The sequence below is a fragment of the Panulirus ornatus genome, chromosome 57 (genome assembly GCF_036320965.1).
Source record: "Panulirus ornatus isolate Po-2019 chromosome 57, ASM3632096v1, whole genome shotgun sequence".
NCBI classification, from domain to species: domain Eukaryota; kingdom Metazoa; phylum Arthropoda; class Malacostraca; order Decapoda; family Palinuridae; genus Panulirus; species Panulirus ornatus.
Genome location: NC_092280.1, coordinates 20,537,552 through 20,558,146, shown reverse-complemented (window position 1 = coordinate 20,558,146; position 20,595 = coordinate 20,537,552). Strand labels below are relative to the sequence as shown.

The 20,595-nt window shown below is 42.4% G+C and overlaps 1 protein-coding gene across 1 annotated transcript in view; it reads left to right on the top strand.

Moving 5' to 3' along the window:
* LOC139766236 (uncharacterized) overlaps positions 1–15,286 on the top strand; it is a 46,687-nt gene extending 31,401 nt beyond the window's left edge. Inside the window, 3 exon segments of the mRNA XM_071694576.1 lie at positions 10,855–11,251; positions 13,693–14,500; positions 14,502–15,286. Of these exon segments, the coding sequence (XP_071550677.1) occupies positions 10,855–11,251; positions 13,693–14,500; positions 14,502–14,933 (1,637 nt within the window). The 3' untranslated portion in view covers positions 14,934–15,286.
* Positions 15,287–20,595: the final 5,309 nt, after the last annotated feature.

The window sequence follows — 20,595 nt, the reverse complement described above, 5'->3', positions numbered from 1 at the left end:
ATACAAATATTTCCTACCATAATAGCCTTCACAGGATCGTGGTTAGCGTTATGAGCCAATACAAATATTTCCTACTTTAATATATTAGCCTTCACAGGATCGTGGTTAGCGTTGTGAGCCAATACAAATATTACCTACTTTAATACATTAGCCTTCACAGGGTCGTGGTTAGCGTTGTGAGCCAATACAAATATTTCCTACTTTAATATATTAGCCTTCACAGGATCGTGGTTAGCGTTGTGAGCCAATACAAATATTACCTACTTTAATATATTAGCCTTCACAGGGTCGTGGCTAGCGTTGTGAGCCAATACAAATATTACATACTTAATACATTAGCCTTCACAGGGTCGTGGCTAGCGTTGTGAGCCACCACCAGTGTGATGGGCCCGCCAAGGCAAGCCATCTCGCAGCTAAACCGTCTCCTCATACTTCCGTTTCGGGTTGGCTGAGAAATAGGTACCAAGGCGCACGGTGGACAGATGTTAAGAACAGGGAAATAAGACACCTTGGGGCGAGTTCTTTGACGAGAGTGTTGTACCCAGAGGGATACAGCCTCGCCAGCGTCATGCAGGCGGAGCCCCTCGGTAACAGCCAACTGGACCTTAAGAAGCCAAATGTCGGCTTGACTTTTCTGTTCCATATTTTGGGAGGTAATAATAAAGTAGGAGAGGATTTCCAGCCTCCAGCTCCCGTCCCTCTTCACAGCCTTTTCCAACATGCTGGGAAAAATGTGGGTACTAGTCTGTCATCGCTAGCGAGACGTATCGTTCTACGTGGCTGTAACAACGTCAGCGAGAGGGTCTCGCCTGCCCCCATGGAGACCACTTTGCCCTACTTCCGCGTGGAGCGCAGCCGCGGAGCGGAAATGGCCCCATACTAAGGAGTCCTGGGGTTGCGTAACTAACCATCTATAGGGCTGAGGCCTGGTACAAGAACAAAGCGATGGAGGAAGAGGAAGGGAAGCCGCGCTTCCTCTTAGACACAAACAGTAAACGGTGATTATAACCAACAGCCAGACGCGCCGGTGTGCCAGTGTACCCGTGACGTCCTCCCGGCCCTTATTTATAACGAGGTGACGTTCCCTCTGTCTGAGCTCACTGCGTAACGCGTTACGTCCAGCACACCCATACTCCCGGACCTCTACCTCACCTGATACACCCTCCCCTCCCCCAATCCCAAGCCCCTTACACACATCACTACCACCACCACCCACCCCACCATACCAGACACTCTCTGACCTCGGCCACCTCAGGCAACACTACCTCGGTCACCTACAGTTTTCTCCGCCGCCGCCGCCCCCCACCATGAGCTGCTTCACATCTACGGGCAACATGACAAGTAAGACCAATCAACATTTTTAATTGCCACACCATCGCAGGTACGAAAATAACCCCCAGTATCACCACCGTATGTGACGGGGACACAATACTAAAAGCTGTGAGACGTGTCGTTGCTGAGGACTCGCCTACGTTCCGCTCTACAGCAGGCCCGCGTGTTGATAAACCCAGTGAGATGGAGATCAGTGAATCAGGAACGCGTTTCCCCGCCACTCCATACACAACTCAGGGAACACCTAGAATACGACGGCAGGCAGGAGCTGGAGGCTGTGGCACGGCTGCTGACGCCAGCCTAATACTTGACGGTAATCATTTTCCCCAGAGACGTCCATCAAGGCACTGGACTAACTTGTAGCAGCCACGCCTCACCACGGTCCTAGCAGCCAGTACTCTCTCTCTCTCTCTCTCTCTCTCTCTCTCTCTCTCTCTCTCTCTCTCTCTCTCTCTCTCTCTCATACACTGTGTAGTGCTTAGCGATGCTGACCTGCAGTTAGCACGGGCCCATCCGGGGGGGTCGGGTAAGCATAGGTTCGAATCCTGGGCATTGAGAGTCAGCCTCTACGTCCAAGTACTTCGTCCTTACCCCAGTGGCTGGTCGATAAATGGTTACCTGGCTTTGGGTGGCGTGTGTGTGTGTGTGTGTGTGTGTGTGTGTGTGTGTGTGTGTGTGTGTGTGTGTGCGCGCGCGCGCGCGCGCACATAAATACAATTTTGAGATACGGGGCAACACGAATGTAAACTTCTCTCCCCGCAAGACACAAATAATGATCACAGAAAGCAGCAGTTTACACTGCCGGAATAGTCATGTTGTAACCTTCCCCCTTTGAGCAGGTATAATCCTTCCGTATAATGGCGTGGCCTCTGAAATGACCCTTAGGGGGTAGGTAGGTAAAGGTCAGACCATCACACCCATAGATCGTAAAGTCTATGATACTTGATAGTTACCTATGTTAGTACCTGATCCCCATGAAGAGCAGTCCAACGAAAGAAAATGTTTATATGGCTGAAAACCAGACACACACACACACACACACACACACACACACACACACATACATATATACATACATACACACGCATATATATATATATATATATATATAATATTATATATATATATTTATTATATATATGTTTGTGTATGTTTTGTGTTTGTTTGAGTACATATTATATGTGTGTTGGTGATGATATATATATATATATATTATAAATATATATTTATATATATCTATAGATCTTCATTATGACAAGGCATAACACACAACACGCCGCCCACAACACTATCCCCGACCCCACCAGCACCAGGCAGCTCACACTTAGTAGGGCCAAGGTCTCGGGTCTCGGCACCCTCACTTTTCTGAGGCTTATTACAGAACCCAAACGACTACTGGTAGGGTCACTTGAGGCCTCCGGAACCTGATACTAGTAACTGATGTATTACTTCACGCTATTAAAAAAATCCATGGGGGGGGGGGGATGAAAAAATGTATATGAATTTCAAAGCCAGTGTCCCCCTTCCGGGAGAGAGAGAGAGAGAGAGAGAGAGAGAGAGAGAGAGAGAGAGAGAGAGAGAGAGAGCAACCTTGTTCTAGTCCTGGTGCCTTCCTCCCTCCGTCGTGGACTTTCTGATTACTCTCTGGTCATTACGGCTCCACATCCCCAGTTAAGACCTCCTCTCTCTCTCTCTCTCTCTCTCTCTCTCTCTCTCTCTCTCTCTCTCTCTCTCTCTCTCTCTCTCTCCCAATGGCTGTCGGTGTTCTGAAAAAATCACCTGATAAACAGTAGGAAGGCGAACATCTTATCACAAGCCATATGTTGACTGTGCTCCGGGCTATCTACTGCTCAGAACCGGTAACTCTTACCATCAAATCTTCACTACCCTACGGCGAGAGGTTCCAGTAGCGTATAGCCTAGGTTGCCCCAGTACTGCGGTGTTCCTTAATACGTCCAATAAGTGTTTTGATCTAGTTCATCCGTATGGGTTACATGCTACCGAAACAATTAGCCACGATGCTGACACGGAGGACCACCATCTTCACTAGTTTGTGAAACGTTAGGTTATAGTTTATCATATGGACTACAATCCTTCCCCCTCCGTCTTCTCTTTCCTTCCTTGTCATACTGTAATATATTAGATACAAGTTCGCCTCGCTCTTACAAGTGTTGCTTTACAAGTCACCTGGGCTGATCTCCCCCGTGTCAAGTTTCTAGTCTAGTTTTTGCCATTTACTACTATTCGTCTGTGGTATGCACTAGTTCTCTAAGACGTACTCTCTCTGTAGTCACTAGTAATCTCTTTCCAGGCCTGCCCTGCTTACACACACACACACACACACACACACACACACACACACACACACACACACACACCTCACCCTCCACTAATATAACTAAAAAAAAAAGAAAATACATAGTGATGAACATCTTTCCCAACCTAAGCTTGCTGGTAGGTTCAGCTCATAACGTTCACGTGAAGTCTATCATCAGTGTTATCAAAATTCGGTTAGATTTGTTTAATGTTACGACGTCGCCATATCAGCTGATGTAAATTCATTCGAACCGATAGCTCATGCGTCCCACATACGACCTTTAAGAAGGATGTCGAACGCAGTACGACAAAATACAGTCGACTGACTCCATTCTGTTAGCCTGTCTACATACTTCCAGGTGTGACTTCAGATAAAAGACGAAAAAAAAAAAAAAATGTAAAAAACATAAAAAAAATAGCGACTAACAACAACCACTTTTACCACTGATGATGGAATTGTAATTATCATTAGCGTTACCAATTTGATGTAATTATTACCCATGCAATGCCGAGTGATTTATCATGTGAGGGAAATAAGCTCTCAGGGTCCTGTCCTGTTGCCTAATCTCTTTCTTTTATTCCTAAGTGATCGCTTCTCTTCAGTTTCAAACCCTGTTCACTCTGCTCATGATTCCGCTTTACTCGCTTCAACTCACTTTCCCTCCCCACCTCCTCCTATCACTCGTTCTCTCTTACTAAACATATTTCCTCTCTCTGTTCTGCTTTTGTGCAGCATCTCGGAATGGGAAGCAGTAAACCTTGTTACATTCAATTGTGCTAAAAGGCAATTTCCTTCTATGTTCCCCTTTATCTTCACCATTGCTCGCGAAATCAAGCGTCTGTCTCCTGCTTCCTAAAGTTTTTGCGTGGGAACCGGCCGCTCCAGGATTTACCGTTCGACACCACTTTCTCTCCTGAAACAGCGAGTATGTGGACTTCTCCTCCTCTTTCCATCTTTCACTTTTCCTACAACCTTTCTACCTGTAAAAAACGAGTTTACAAACAACTGCACAGCCCTGACGAATTTCTAGCTATTTTTTCCTTTACCCGAAATGGCCTCGACTGGGGCGCTTTGCCCGAGCCATGCCACTCACTGTGTACAATACCAACTACATCCACAAAATTCGTTTGTGGCTCATAAGGTTTGTTGCAGCCAAGGCTGGAGAACAATACATCAGCAGTTTTTTTTTTTTTTTACGACTATTTCCGGAATTAATTTTACTCAAGTACTTCAGATTTTGACTGCTTTTGCCTTTCTTAAAAAAAAAAATATCTGGTATATTTACATCGTTACTTTTTACTAAAATCCAATGGAAGATATCGCACTCATTGCTAGTGAAAGGGAACGTAGCTCCCATGTTGATACATTCATATTCCAACAGATGCCAAAAAAAAAAAAAAAAAATGAAGGTAACGTACACTTCCTAGGAAAATGTACCAATAGAAAGCGAAAGTAGTCAAAATGTGAAAAAAGCATATCGTAGGAAAGACAGCGGGAACAGAGTAGCAAAGTAGTACTGCTTCGTTGTTTGCCTGTGGCCATTCAGAAAGGTAAATGCTTCAGACGTGACGCATACCACTAGGATCTGACATCATGTACATTATACTGTGAGGCAATACGGGTGATAATGGCGTGGTACTAAGTACGTAACTGTGTCCTTGGCCACCAGAACGAGTCAGTCGCTAGTCATAAAACCAGCTTAGGACGATTACGCCTAACTTTTTTCCCCTTCTCTTTTTGTCTTGAGTGAGGCTAGCTTAACCAACCTGTCCTTTATCCCATAACTAAAGTGGATCATGGACGCTAGCAAGACACTAGTAGAATTTTATACGAGACGCTTTTTTGTCTCCAGTGTAAGGATGAAATAATAATGATAATAATAATAATAATAATAATAATGATAATAATAATAATAATAACGTAATGTTTATGTATATACATGGGTATGTGGGTTGGGCCATTCTTTCGTCTATTTCCTTGCGTTACCTCGCTAACGCGGGAGACAGCGACAAGGTATAATAAATAAATATAAATAATAATAATAAAATAATAATAATAATAATAATAATAATAATAATAATAACTAAAAACGTGGTATAATCATTGCTCTTACCGTTACCTTCATGTTAAAATCAGTGATACCGATATTTATGATTATCAATAACACAATGATAATGTTTATCATTATCTATCATTATCTTATGACCAAAACGCCTTCTTGCACACACAGTAGTAGAGGGCAGGTCCATTTCCATCGCCTCAACTGCCATCCGACACAACTCACACTTACCTACCCCGCCACCACACACACCCATCTTGCACCTTACTCTCGTTTCACCCTTCCTTCTTTTTGTTTCGAACACCAGTGTTTCACTCCCTCATATCCAGCTAAGACGAACTGATCTGATAAACATGCAAAGTCGCATGTTACAACCACATGACCAGAGCAGGACGATGTGGTAGTACAGCTGCGCTGTAGGGGCTAATTTAACGTCTATCACGAGACACAATTCGACCCTTCCATGACGTACTGTACAGCAACGAACCTTAAAGTAACACACACACACGCTGCTACAACCTAAACATTTTGGTATCTTTTAATTATTTACTTTGGCCTTCATAAAATAGTTCCTATACGTAAAATTACTAAGAAAACTCAGATAAAATATATAGGCTTAGGGTGGATTTAGTATGACGATGGCGGACTTAATGACCACTGCAGATGAGAGGCCTAAGGTCTAAAACGCGGACCAGCTCTGGGGGCCAGACCTACATGCAGTCGGCTCATACACAATCCAGGATTTCATGCTCCTTTCGCGGGTGGTATTTAAATGGGGACCTGGCCTTAGGCAAGGGTGAGTATGTGTGCCTAAGAACATACGAGTATATAAAAGTTATAGACAAGGTTTAGAGACGGCGTAACATATTTACCAGCTGCCCTAAACGCAGTTCAACAAACGTCCCAAAAGTCATTTACAGAAAAAAAAGGGGCAACTCGTAGAGCACAATCGTTCTTGGTCACCTTGATACATGACAGATATGATATTCTAACATTTCACTTACCTTAGAAGCTGCACAAGTAAGAGATTCCATCGGGATAATCACTTTTTTTAAGTAAACTGTTTGAGGAACACATGCGCCATGAACCTCACGGCCTGTCTAGGGCTGTCAACAAACACGTCCTTGACGTCACGTGAGGGTTATTTTTATTTTCGTAAACCAGAAGAATGAATGAAAGGCCACAACTTTCAAAGAACTATTAGCGAAAATGTTCAGTATTTTTATTGATTACATTCTATGCAAGTCTTATAAATTACTATATCCGTTTATGCTTTTCATTCTTTTAGGAATTTTTTAAATCAAAGCCAATGGAAGATATCGTACTCATTCTTTGTAGATGGATTTTTTTTTTTAATGAATGTAGTCCATTATGGGCAATATAGATATTATTGTAATAAATGCCTGCAGTTATTTAAATTGCTGGCATTGGGCAGAAGCTGTGGGGTGTAATCCTCTGGTCACAGCTCTTATAATAAAATTATCAGCACTTGACACGCAACAAGTTCCAAAGTTGTCAGTTATTTTTTTTTCGTGAAATTAAAGCAGGACCTGACACTGACATATTCTGTGCACTGCAGTTGGTGTGATTTCAGCAATACGTACAGGGTATTACCATTTGCACGAAGGATCTGGTCCACTGTGTCACGGCCACGACCACAAATGACCATCCTGCAACTTCCACAAGAGAATTGTATTACCATGTAATGATCCGTATCACTATGTGATTATCTTATAGGTAAGTGGCATACACAAGAGTTGCTCAACAATTCCTCCAGCCAACACTATTTTTTTCCTGTATCATCCAAGAAATCTTGGCATGAAATGCATGAATTCAAAATTAACATGGATGTACAGAGCATTGGAACTGAGCACTGGGGGGAACTGTTACCAAATATATATATATATATATATATATATATATATATATATATATATATATATATATATATATATATATATATAAATGTTAGTACGTGTAAAGGTTGTTATAGTTGTTATACAACAGAAGTTTAATGTAATGCCTTATGAAGACGGAGAAATCGAAAGTGAAATCAAAGCAAACATTACAGAAAAGCTCGGTCATGGAGGCACTTTTCCACATGATGGAATATAATAACAGTAAACTGTTTGCTCACGTGCGGTGAATGCACATGACATATACACTCTGTATAAAAGGAAACTATTATATTTACCCTTTAATAATTTTTTTTCATATTTCTATTAGTTTTCAATGTTTCAACAACGAGATTTACTAGATAAAACTGATTGAGTGAATGGATATCTTTACCATCATTTAGAAATTATAGTTTTGATAGGTTTCGTGTCGAGGGAGTAATTTAGAGCTGACAGTGGATTGCGTGTAGTTGAAATGGTAAGTTTGAACTACTATTCTGCCATTGCATACCATCTGTACTGGCACATGCTTCGAAACTATTTTCGTTTCGTGTCATTTGTTTACCACGAGATATGGTATATTCTTATAAAATAAGTCAGGGGGATATTAACATTAGTAAGTATTAACTGGTAGCAGGGTTAATACTTGTACAAAATCTGTTGCTTTTGATTAAAACACAAACCCAGTTTTATGGCATATGTGCAAATCATTATTTCCCCACTACAGACGACCTTTCCAAGTTCCGGTACTCGAGGCTGACTCTGTTTTTCTTTAAACCACTCCATCCATATATAGACTACAATGACACCGCCAGAATACTACACGTCTCAAGATGGAATTACGAATAATTGAGACCGGAGGCTTCGTTCCATGTTTGTTGTACATTGTACACACAACTGTATAGGCATTTGGTTAGTCACGAGGAGCTTATTAAGAAGAAAACTGACGTAAGTCTACATCAAGGCCATGCTTGACTTGAAATAGAGGGGGGGAGGGGGAAAGACGACACATGAGAAAGTATTTACGAATTCCGGAAGTGAAAAATCTGTCTTTTAAAATGTGCCTGGTCATTGTTACTGGAAGAGACAAAGGTGTATGAAAAGAAACAGTTATCAAAACGGCCCACCCTCGAGATGCCAAAGGTCACACAGTGATCTGACGCAGCAGCTTAACGAATATATTGTGCGGTCTAACTCTCAGGAGCACAAACCAAAGTAATACGAAGCGGAGTATACGTATTTATAATAATACCTATATACTAGCGTCAGTAAACTATGATCAAGATAACCGAAACTTATGATGATAAGGGATGAACCCAAGAATGGAATCAGTGCACTCGCCTTCCGTTAAAGGTCACGATCTTTTAGAATGCTTCGTTCATGTGACTCACAACTCTAGCAAAGTGTGACCCACTTTAAAGGAATTAAGACTATGCAGAGATATCACTGAAGCCACTATATATGGGCTTACACACCTGACAATAGTACAGTCTCATACGTTGAAAATATATGCGTATAAATAATTAGATCTTTAAATAATATGAAAGGTAAGTTGTATGTTTATATACTCGGAGTGTTCCGTGCCAAGATACAGTACAGTAACATGACTAGTACCATTCCTGGCGTGCTCACTGGTCAGTCTACCCTAGGAACATTTCAACTTTCTATCGACCGGTACACATAGCTCTGGCAACGTAGCCAGGTGACCCATCCATTGAGCTGGGTCCCCAGGGGTCCACGCCCCGTGGCTGCGCAACCAACGCACGCTCCTGCTCAGGTAGGAGCCACGATCCGTGACTAACCGACCCACGGAGGCCCGATAAACAGATACACCGCCGCTCCAGCCAACGTTCCTCTTCAAAGCCTCGCAACAAAAGGTTGTCGCTTTCCACACCAGTTATGAAAAACTGTGGTGAAGTGTAGCTGTAGTGACCAGTCCCGGTGATACACGATCATTTCCGTGCTATTCGTTTTACTTGTTGATCCGCCACACTGCTTCCGTGGAGATGATATTGTTACGTCTCAGAGCAAAGATGTAACAAGATACTCCAAGGTCTCGTGTTTATCCCAACACTTTGTCAGGGATGATAAGACAAATTTACTGACAGTAAGTAAACCGAAGGAGAGAGAGAGAGAGAGAGAGAGAGAGAGAGAGAGAGAGAGAGAGAGAGAGAGACCCAGTATCATTATGTCAGGTGACCTGACATAATGATACACATATGACCGTCCAGGTCAGGGCAGGTCACTGGAAATACTTTACTAGCTTACCCCTATACATACCCAGGGTTATACGATGATGAAGCAAGTCTTTAGGAGTGATATTCATTCCATGTTATAGCAAAATGTCAACTTTATGCAACTGTATAATTGTGACATTAAAATATCAGCTTTCGCTGTATTTTCTTTTCCCTTTTTACTAAGCATAACTAACAGAAGGTTTGTAAAGCCGACACAACGCCAGAATTGTATGATTTAGTTGCAAAAAATTATGTGATGTGCTGTATTGGAAGAAAGAGTTTGCTGGGTGTTTATCATTGTCTGGAGGTGGAGGTTGAAGTGGACACGTAAACCAACCGAATTTCTTTCACAGAACAGCAGTGAGACTTAGAAGCATTACTAGTATATAAATCAGATCTTCATCGTTACCACAAAAGTAAGATTACTCGATCGAGTTTTATAAACGTTTGGGAGGAAACATTAACGCTATATTTAACCAACAAGTTTTTGTTTTCCTGGTGAAGGAATGCCAGCGCAACGTGTCGCTTGAACGAGTTAAATTGATTTGATAGAAATTCATTATATATATATTATTTGTTGTTCGTTGGTAAGTGAAATGGGCGATACACATGGTGGAAAATACTTTCAAGAATCGATTTTATTTCCTTAATAATATTCTCAAATGAATAGGCACCATGCACGTACACAACAGTAATGATCACGTTGTTGGTAATAGGTAACAGCCGGGTAATAGCCTAGGTGGGGTATAAGAAACAGCCTAAGATGTAAGGAATATCCTAAGATATACGGAATAACCTAGGATATACGGAATATCTTAGGATATACGGAATATCCTAGGATATACGGAATAACCTAGGATATACGGAATATCTTAGGATATACGGAATATCCTAGGATTGTGAGGCGAGGTAAGTGACATTCATGACCACCAGATAATTCTACAGATAATCCAAAACAGGATGAAATAACTTGCAGTTTGTGGTGTGAGAAGTAACGATACGTTTATTTTGCAGGTGTGGTGGATGGAGGGCCTAAGATACACAATGCGAAGAGCACCGTCAACGGACCGTCACACCCGCCCGCCATCTCTCCACTCACCATCATCTCAAACACGAAGTTTACGATTAACGCATACAAACCCTCCTCTCTGACGACGTGTGAGGATTCGAACGGTACCACTACACCTCCAGCTACACCAGCCAGCCAGCCCTCACCCAGTGCCACCATGCCTGTCACAAGTACAGAGAGTAAATCGAAGGGGCGTTGGGTTCGGCCCCTGGGGTACGCCGAAAGGTTTATGAGTTTAGCACACGACTACGGCTGCATGACTACTGTGTACTCCCTCTGGCTCGAATCCCGGACCCAGCTAGATGTTGATCTCATAAAACAGGCATCCACGATCATGTTCAGGTAATTGGGTGTTTCTGCTAGTCACGTGATGTGTGTCCGTGTGTCAGATGATGTGTAAGTGTGACGGCCTTCGAAGTGTTGGTGTTTTGAGATATTGCACAATGGTGATAAGGAATTAATTATATATGTTGTTTTCATCGTGTGTGTGTGTGTTTATGAAATGGGAGTATGAATCCCTTACCTTTCTTTTACACACTTTTGGAACTTTGTACTTTTTTCTCTCAATTTGTTTCATTCATCTATTATATTTTCTTTCTATTCGTTCCTTCTGTCTGGTGTTTTCTAGACGGTCGGATATATATATATATATATATATATATATATATATATATATATATATATATATATATATATATATATATTTTTTTTTTTTTTTTTTTTTTATACTTTGTCGCTGTCTCCCGCGTTTGCGAGGTAGCGCAAGGAAACAGACGAAAGAAATGGCCCAACCCACCCCCCCCATACACATGTACATACACACGTCCACACACGCAAATATACATACCTACACAGCTTTCCATGGTTTACCCCAGACGCTTCACATGCCTTGATTCAATCCACTGACAGCACGTCAACCCCTGTATACCACATCGCTCCAATTCACTCTATTCCTTGCCCTCCTTTCACCCTCCTGCATGTTCAGGCCCCGATCACACAAAATCTTTTTCACTCCATCTTTCCACCTCCAATTTGGTCTCCCTCTTCTCCTCGTTCCCTCCACCTCCGACACATATATCCTCTTGGTCAATCTTTCCTCACTCATTCTCTCCATGTGCCCAAACCATTTCAAAACACCCTCTTCTGCTCTCTCAACTACGCTCTTTTTATTTCCACACATCTCTCTTACCCTTACGTTACTTACTCGATCAAACCACCTCACACCACACATTGACCTCAAACATCTCATTTCCAGCACATCCATCCTCCTGCGCACAACTCTATCCATAGCCCACGCCTCGCAACCATACAACATTGTTGGAACCACTATTCCTTCAAACATACCCATTTTTGCTTTCCGAGATAATGTTCTCGACTTCCACACATTTTTCAAGGCTCCCAAAATTTTCGCCCCCTCCCCCACCCTATGATCCACTTCCGCTTCCATGGTTCCATCCGCTGACAGATCCACTCCCAGATATCTAAAACACTTCACTTCCTCCAGTTTTTCTCCATTCAAACTCACCTCCCAATTGACTTGACCCTCAACCCTACTGTACCTAATATCCTTGCTCTTATTCACATTTACTCTTAACTTTCTTCTTCCACACACTTTACCAAACTCAGTCACCAGCTTCTGCAGTTTCTCACATGAATCAGCCACCAGCGCTGTATCATCAGCGAACAACAACTGACTCACTTCCCAAGCTCTCTCATCCCCAACAGACTTCATACTTGCCCCTCTTTCCAGGACTCTTGCATTTACCTCCCTAACAACCCCATCCATAAACAAATTAAACAACCATGGAGACATCACACACCCCTGCCGCAAACCTACATTCACTGAGAACCAATCACTTTCCTCTCTTCCTACACGTACACATGCCTTACATCCTCGATAAAAACTTTTCACTGCTTCTAACAACTTGCCTCCCACACCATATATTCTTAATACCTTCCACAGAGCTTCTCTATCAACTCTATCATATATATATATATATATATATATATATATATATATATATATATATATATATATATATATATATAAACATATATATATATATATATATATATATATATATATATATATATATATATATATATATATATATATATATATAATCAGTAGGACATTGTGTGAGATGAGAGCGAAAGGGGTTGACAATTGTGTCCTGGTAACTCCTGAAGGTGTAAAATGCAAGTAATTCTGTGATGCTGGTGGAATCAGGGAAAGTTGGATAGCTTGGTGGACACCTTTGATGACGTGTGTAAGAGGAGGATGGTGAAGGTAAACATGGGCCAGAGTAATACGTTCGTGTTCAGGGAACTGAATGATGAAAAGTTGGAACCTAAAGATGAGGTTAGGCTTAACGGAGAAAGGTTCAGTAAAAGGCTGTACCATGAAAACAGAGGTTGAAAACTGAAAGTGTTCTGAAAGCTTGGGTGTCTGGAAGAATTGTGCGTTAAAATCTGCTGTGTCGATTCTAATATTATGGATGCAAAACTTTACTGTCCACAGATTAAGACAGGTAAACCATAAGAGCAGCAGAGATAGGATATGGTTGTAATGAGAACATTGTCCGGACAAGTCTCGTGTGATGAGTCAACTATGTGACCAAAGTGAAAGCATAAGCATTTATACTGCCACGGAATCCTATATCACACTTTACTACACTGTACTGCTCTTTAGATACATGAATGATAAACCATGTACAACCCAGTGAATTTTTCGTATTGGCACCGTACTAGCAACAGCTTCTTGTCTAACATTTCTTCCACAGGAAAATGCCAAACCTGCGGCTACACCTGGCTCACAAAGACGACGATCTGTGGTGGCGAGAGATGACGAGGGAGGTGGTAGACGTGGAGGAGCTGGCCACGGATGACGTGGAAGCCACCGTGCAGTCTCTGGTCCGACTGCGCTACCGCATGGAAGAGGGTCCGCTGTGGTTCACTCGGTTTGTCACACTGCGTCCCAGCGAGGAGTGTGTGCTGGATAGCAACCACAATTTGAAATATAAGTACGTGTGTATCTTTGGCTTCCACCATAACATTAGTGACGGAAGCACAAACATGAAGTTTTGCCAAGTGTTCCTGCGAGTGTTAAATGACCTTGTGGAAGGAAAGACTGTCGACATGAGTGAAGCGGGAACGTTTGCCGAGCCTCGTCAAGACCGCCTCGGCGATGAGATGGCGTCAGTTTGGTTTCTGGTAGGTGTCTTCCTCCGCCGCTTCTACACCATCATCCTCTCGCTTGGTAAGCCAGTGTGGAATTTTACAACTCACTTCAAAATGCCGGCACAGACCGAAGCCGCCACTCATGTTCTTGAAAATGAACTGGACGAGAATACGACTTACAAACTCCTCCGTCGATGCAAGATGGAAGGCGTGACCTTGAACTCGGCATTTACCGCAGCCGCCAACCTGGCGCTGTTCAACATGATATTAGCTAAGAACAGCAACCTGCAGCAAACTGAACTCTGCTCACAACAGGCCATCAACATGAGGAGGTACTGGCCGGAGAACTTCCGACAGAATACTTTCGGATGCCACATCTCCCTCTTGGATGTGACTTTTCCCACGAAGCGAAGGCGACTTAAAAGCATTCTGGGAGTACACGCGGGGCGTCCACAACATCCTGCAGTATCACCTGACGGAGACGAAGCTTGCGCTCAGGCTGCAGCCCATGAGCGAGCGTCTGGGCATCATAATCCGCTACAACGCCTTGTTGGCTAAACTGGGCTTGCCCTCAGCCAACGACAACCACTACACTGTGACCAACATGGGCAACCTGAACGGCACGTTCCCCGGCACGGGAGCCGAGGTGGAGGTGACCAAGGTGGTGCGTTCCGTCTCGTGCCACTTTATGCCCACACTGTGCCAGCACACGCTCCAGACCTTCCGGGGCCGCCTCTGCTACTCCCTCGACTACTACACCCAAAAGCTGACCAGGGACACGGCCTCTCAGTACGCCCAACACATCCTCCACATCCTCACCTCCTCCATCCACACGCCCAACTGACCCCGCCAACACCCGTCTGTCCTACAGGAACCTGCTGACGAAGTACCCCTTGCCAGCAACGACCCAACACCCGCCAAAGATGCTTTCATCGCTAGATCCCGACATACATCATGACAACGCTCAATCACCATAGCATTACCACACGGCTTACCCACAAGGGCGAAGCTAAGGCTCCTACCTCCTGCTGAATGTGGCAGATAATGTACAAATCCCATGTATGCATTTGTGTATGTAGAACAGTATTAAGCTATCGCGTCTCTACTCAAGACCATACTCCTTCCCAATAGTATGGTCATTAATCAATTCCACTTTAGCATATGTTACGTTAAGTATGAATAAATGTAATAATGTATTTCATTCTCTATGTGTATGTTCCTCTAAACTCTAGATGCAATACAGTTTCAGTTCTTATAATAAGAAAACGAGGCAGCTCAAGTGAAGCACGACAAACGAAGGTGCAAGATCTACTGTATTTCAAAGTGTTAAGTACATTTACGTACCATCATAAATACCTTTACAGCCCTAAGAGACTAATGGTGTACATTGAACTATGCATCACCGTGGGTGGACTCATGACTGGAAAACGTGAGATTAGTTTTCTTAATCGTCAAAAGCTACTAATGAGCTCAGTTGTTGCCGGATCACATTACCTTAATGACCCTGTCTTCAAAAGCCAGCTGCTAATATACATATCATACTTATAAGTGGATCATAATACCACTTGGGTAAATAACCCTCATCCCTAACTCATTACACGAGAGAACTTGCCTACCGCCTAAAACATCTCCATGAACACCTTCCAAGATCAACGTGATCAGACTTAACTTATATCCTACTTTGTTTCCTTATCTTACTTCGTGCTTTGTTTCCTATCTCTTCCAACTCATCCTCCTTGACCAATTCGCAGTTCCCTCCCGACTTCCCTGTTGGCTCGTTGTGGACATCCTCGTTCCCTCACATCTTGGGAGAGACGTCAAGTTCCTCCAGTTACCGATCTCGTGACCTTGACACTTCCACAAACATCGGTAACCAACATCCACACACACACACACCTGTTGCTTCATCATTCCCTTATATATCCTCGTCATACCATCACATCTCTCAGTGTGGCCATTAATTAGATTTAGAAACATTCTAAACACATCACTCCCAGCACCCACACTGCATCGTAACTACTCTGCCCACGACGTATAGTTAACAGCTGTGCTCTAAATAACCATCGGTTGTTCTGTTTTATCTACTTCTTCTTCCTCGCGTACACAACGCTTTTCATTCTACATTCTATCAATTTTTCCGCCATGAAGTTACTTAAGGTGTCCAGTTCCTTCCTCTTGGTGCACCGCACCTCTCTGCCTGGTGCCATACATCTTCCACACTGCTCACTCACCGCTACCACACTCACCTCTGCCACTCCTCGCGACCGGCCGTCACCTGCACAGCTAACCGTCCGCCCACGGAAACCAGTCGTGTCCAGGGCCGATCTCTGGCTCCAACCGTCCAGTGTCATGAAACCTCTGACGTCCCTCATGTTTACCATGACCACGACAACATACATGATGGTATCTTGTTAACTTTCCTCTTTGTTTTAGCCAAGACAGCACGACAACTGAATGCCCTAACCAAGCCTTCTCATTATATATATATATATATATATATATATATATATATATATATATATATATATATATATATATATACACACACACACTAGCCTAAACCAGCAACTCAAGTTATCGACCAACCGCTTGGGAATGATGAACAGCTGAGTTTGACTGTGGACCGCCTGCCGCAACCAGGATTTGACCTCTGCGCTCGATTCCAGTCGGCCTGCGGATGCCCTTCAAACACTTGATTCCAAATCACCGTCTCCCTCTCTGAGTCGAACATAACTGACCAGACTAATGCAAAGACTCTCTTCAGTTCTTCCATCTGAGGTTTTGGTTGACGCACGTATCGAAATTAATGTATTCTACACCCTTGACCTCACCGGTGCTAGGCTGTGGTACGATGGCTTGCCTTAAATCCACCCGTTATAGTCAAGTCAACATGGCAAAGATTCGTACCTTCGTTCCCAAGGATCTATTTCGTCGTCAGACTTAATAGTTTCCTAAAAACTGATTGCTGTATCATTTTACTCTTGCTGCTTTCATCTATGTATCATACAGACAGTAACACCATCCCTCAGTCACTATACTCCTAGCTTCCGTGGTGTAATGGCTAGGCGCTGTCAACACGGACCTGGCCGAGGCAGTTAGCCCACACCTAACCCAGTTGCTCATCCTTCCCTTGGGGTTGGTCGATAAAGGTTACCTACCTTAGGTTGGGACGTGTCTTTATACACACACATACAGGAGTAAAGACATGATACATATTAAACAAGGTTAAGAGACGGGGCAACAACAGTGCAAAACTGCCTCCCCGTAACACACAAATAGTAATCACATATAGTAGTCACATAGGACAGGTCTGTAGCAACAGAAATAAAGAGATTGTCTACAGCTTCCACGAGACTTTTGTGAGAATTAAGGTGACATCATAGATTATTGGAGCCTAATAATGAATTGGAGCCTAATAATGAATCCCCATTTGTGTTGAAGGAATTCACAGAGGCACTTGCTAGGCCTCTAGAAATGCTGTTCAGTGGGACCGTTTCGCTGACTTAACGTTGTACGTGAAAGATTACAAAAGATAACCAGCAAAAGAAGGAACTTCAGAACTGGGAGTCAACACTGCTTCAGAGAATGGAGGTCCTGCATCAAGAAACTTTAAAAGAGTTCTACAACAGGCCAAGATAAGCTCGGTCTCAAACCAAACAGATGGATGGGTAGACTGTGTTCCAGCAATGCCAGAAAAGTCCTCCGTTTTCAAGTGTACAAGAAATCTAACGTTCGGCAAGCTATTCACAACACTCACCGAAAGTAGATTATGCCCCTCAGGTCTGGTCACAGCTCCTACAGAAACACAAAGATATGACCGAGTACGTCCAGGGAAGAGCAACCAAGATGATACCGGAATTAAATATCGCCTGGTAAGAAACAAGGTATCATAAGGTTACCAGCCTTTTCATTCGTGTCAACCACCGAGAGCAGAGTTTCCCTGCATCCTCCACGCTGCTCGTATTCTCAACACCCGCAGAATATAGTGGGCAAAATCGTACTGCATAAACAACTTTTACTTGTCTGATGCCACACAACAAAATGTTTGGGAAAGTCTCGCGGGGTTCAAGCGTGGCTGCCCAGCCACATAAGATCCATAAGTCAGTGAGCAAGAATCCACCTGTTTACTGCCCCGGCTGCAAACGAAGCCCACGCACGACTGTGCTCGCTCTGTGCAAGCCCCGCTGACTGTTGGAAATACTGCATGTCTTTTATGCATAATGACAAACCGCAACGTGTATTCTGAAGAGATTATCACAGCAATTAGTGTTCTATAGCAAATTCACTGAAATGTTTAAAAAAAAAAAAAACTATTAGTATATTCTTGGATATGTTACCTTTGATGATGGAAGTTCCTTCCTCGATCAATTTTCCAAAATGTCTCTCTAGTGAATCATTCAAACATCAGCTTCTAACTACAATACAAAGTTTTTGTTATGCAAAATCTAGACGGTAAATACTAACAAAAGAAATAAAGAATATTCTATTTTGCATCCGTATTATCTACTTTTCCTCGAAACGTTGAAACAGCTTTAGAAAAAGAGCTCTTAAACATTACAAAAGAACTAGAATGAATGTTTGTGTGGACGTTGCAGTGCACTGAACACACCAAGGCCGATAGACAAGGCTTGTCGAGACGCTTGCTCTCGTGGAACAGGAAGACAACGACCAATATAGACCCATACGAAACGCTAATTACAGAGCACTTAACTCCACAAGCTGTTCACCATTCCTGTTCATAATACTGAACAGCCCATACATAGCAATTATAACCCTCAACTGCCTCATTCGCATTCACATCACCCATCACTAAAACCCGATCTCGTGCATCAAAACTCGTGACACTCACTCAGTTGCTCCCAAAATATGTGTTTGTGGTCTCCGGGTCTGGCTTCGTGTCTGTCATAATATCTATTACGTGATCAAGACAGGGAACGGCTTGAGAAAAAAATTGCGACAAAGCAATCCAGTTTATAGACTTTCACAATTATACAATATACAAATATTTGTACATTTAATGAGGTCCCATTTCTCTTGATAGATGAGTTTCAAGTTTTAAATGTATTTTCAATATTCTAATCAAAACAATGTCTATAATTCTATAACATTATTAAACCATATATTAAAATTAGAGTGGTACTAACCCGAAAACCACAAACGTGTACCAACGGCACCTTAGCTCCGCCTCTCTTTATATATATATATATATATATATATATATATATATATATATATATATATATATATATATATATATATATATATATATCGAATCGACTGTGCAGATACAGATCACAGTAAAGTATGTCAACATTTATTTGTTCTCACCTACATAACAACTTGCTAAACTTAATCTTCCATGGTCTCCCTCGAAGTATATTAATATACAAAATATACTTATCACTAATACCATTCATGGAGACCTGAAAATTCAATCACACTACATGAAAAAGCCTCAAATGATAACAAATGGCAAACCTAACTACCGACTGTCACAATAGTCCTTCCCACACACGAGAGCAATCAACTCTCGCATCTAGTACTGGAAAAACAATTCAGCAAGTGGAAACTCGACATTAAGTTCAAAATCAAACATAAATAGTCTATCTACACATTAAACAGACCTTCAAGCTCAAAATCAAACATAACTAGCCTACTACATATACATGTTCAGCAAGCCCTCCAGGAAAGCACAAAGGTGATAATACTTACCCAATTAAACTGCATTACGATTCATTGTAACGAAATTACGCCTTATCCTTACCTTAATCTTTTGTTTGTTCCACAAAGATGCTTGTCTTGTTGAAGATTTAGGACTTATGCAAGTTGAAGATGTAGGACTTCAAGGGCACACAATTACCGTCTTCACTGATTCAAGCTTGTGTACTTGGAGCAGCCGAACACCTCCGTCACAGCCACGTAAAGTCGGTGCCAAATACAGCCACTGAGGGTAATTTCGACATATATATTATCTATTTTCCATCACTAACCAGGCAAAATGGCATGAGTTTTTCTGGTAAAAAAAAAAAAATGGTAAGTTCTTATCATTTTTGAGTGTGTGTGTGTGGGCGTTAAGTTGCTAAACAGTTTACCTGAATTAACTCAAGCGAAATAAGATCGAATCTCGAAGCTTCGCAAAGCACTTACACACACACACACACACACACATATATATATATGCCCCAGGGATTCTTTCTTGAAAGGGTCTTGGTGTTACTCCAGGCATCACTTAAAGCTCCAAAGCAGCATTACTTCCAGTAGCTTGGAAATTATGGGTTTCTCTTGAGTGGGAACTTCGGTGAGACCATACTCCCTTTCAGAATGCGACTTTTCATTTGCGGTGCAACTATAGGTAAGCAGAGACTGATAAATTCCCACATATTCCCTGCGTTTTGTAGAAGGCGATTAATAGGAATGGGAATGAGAGCTGAAAAATTCTCTACTCCATTTCAGTTTTCCAAAAGAAGGAAATGAGAGAGGCCAAGTGAGTATTTTTCCCTCTTAAG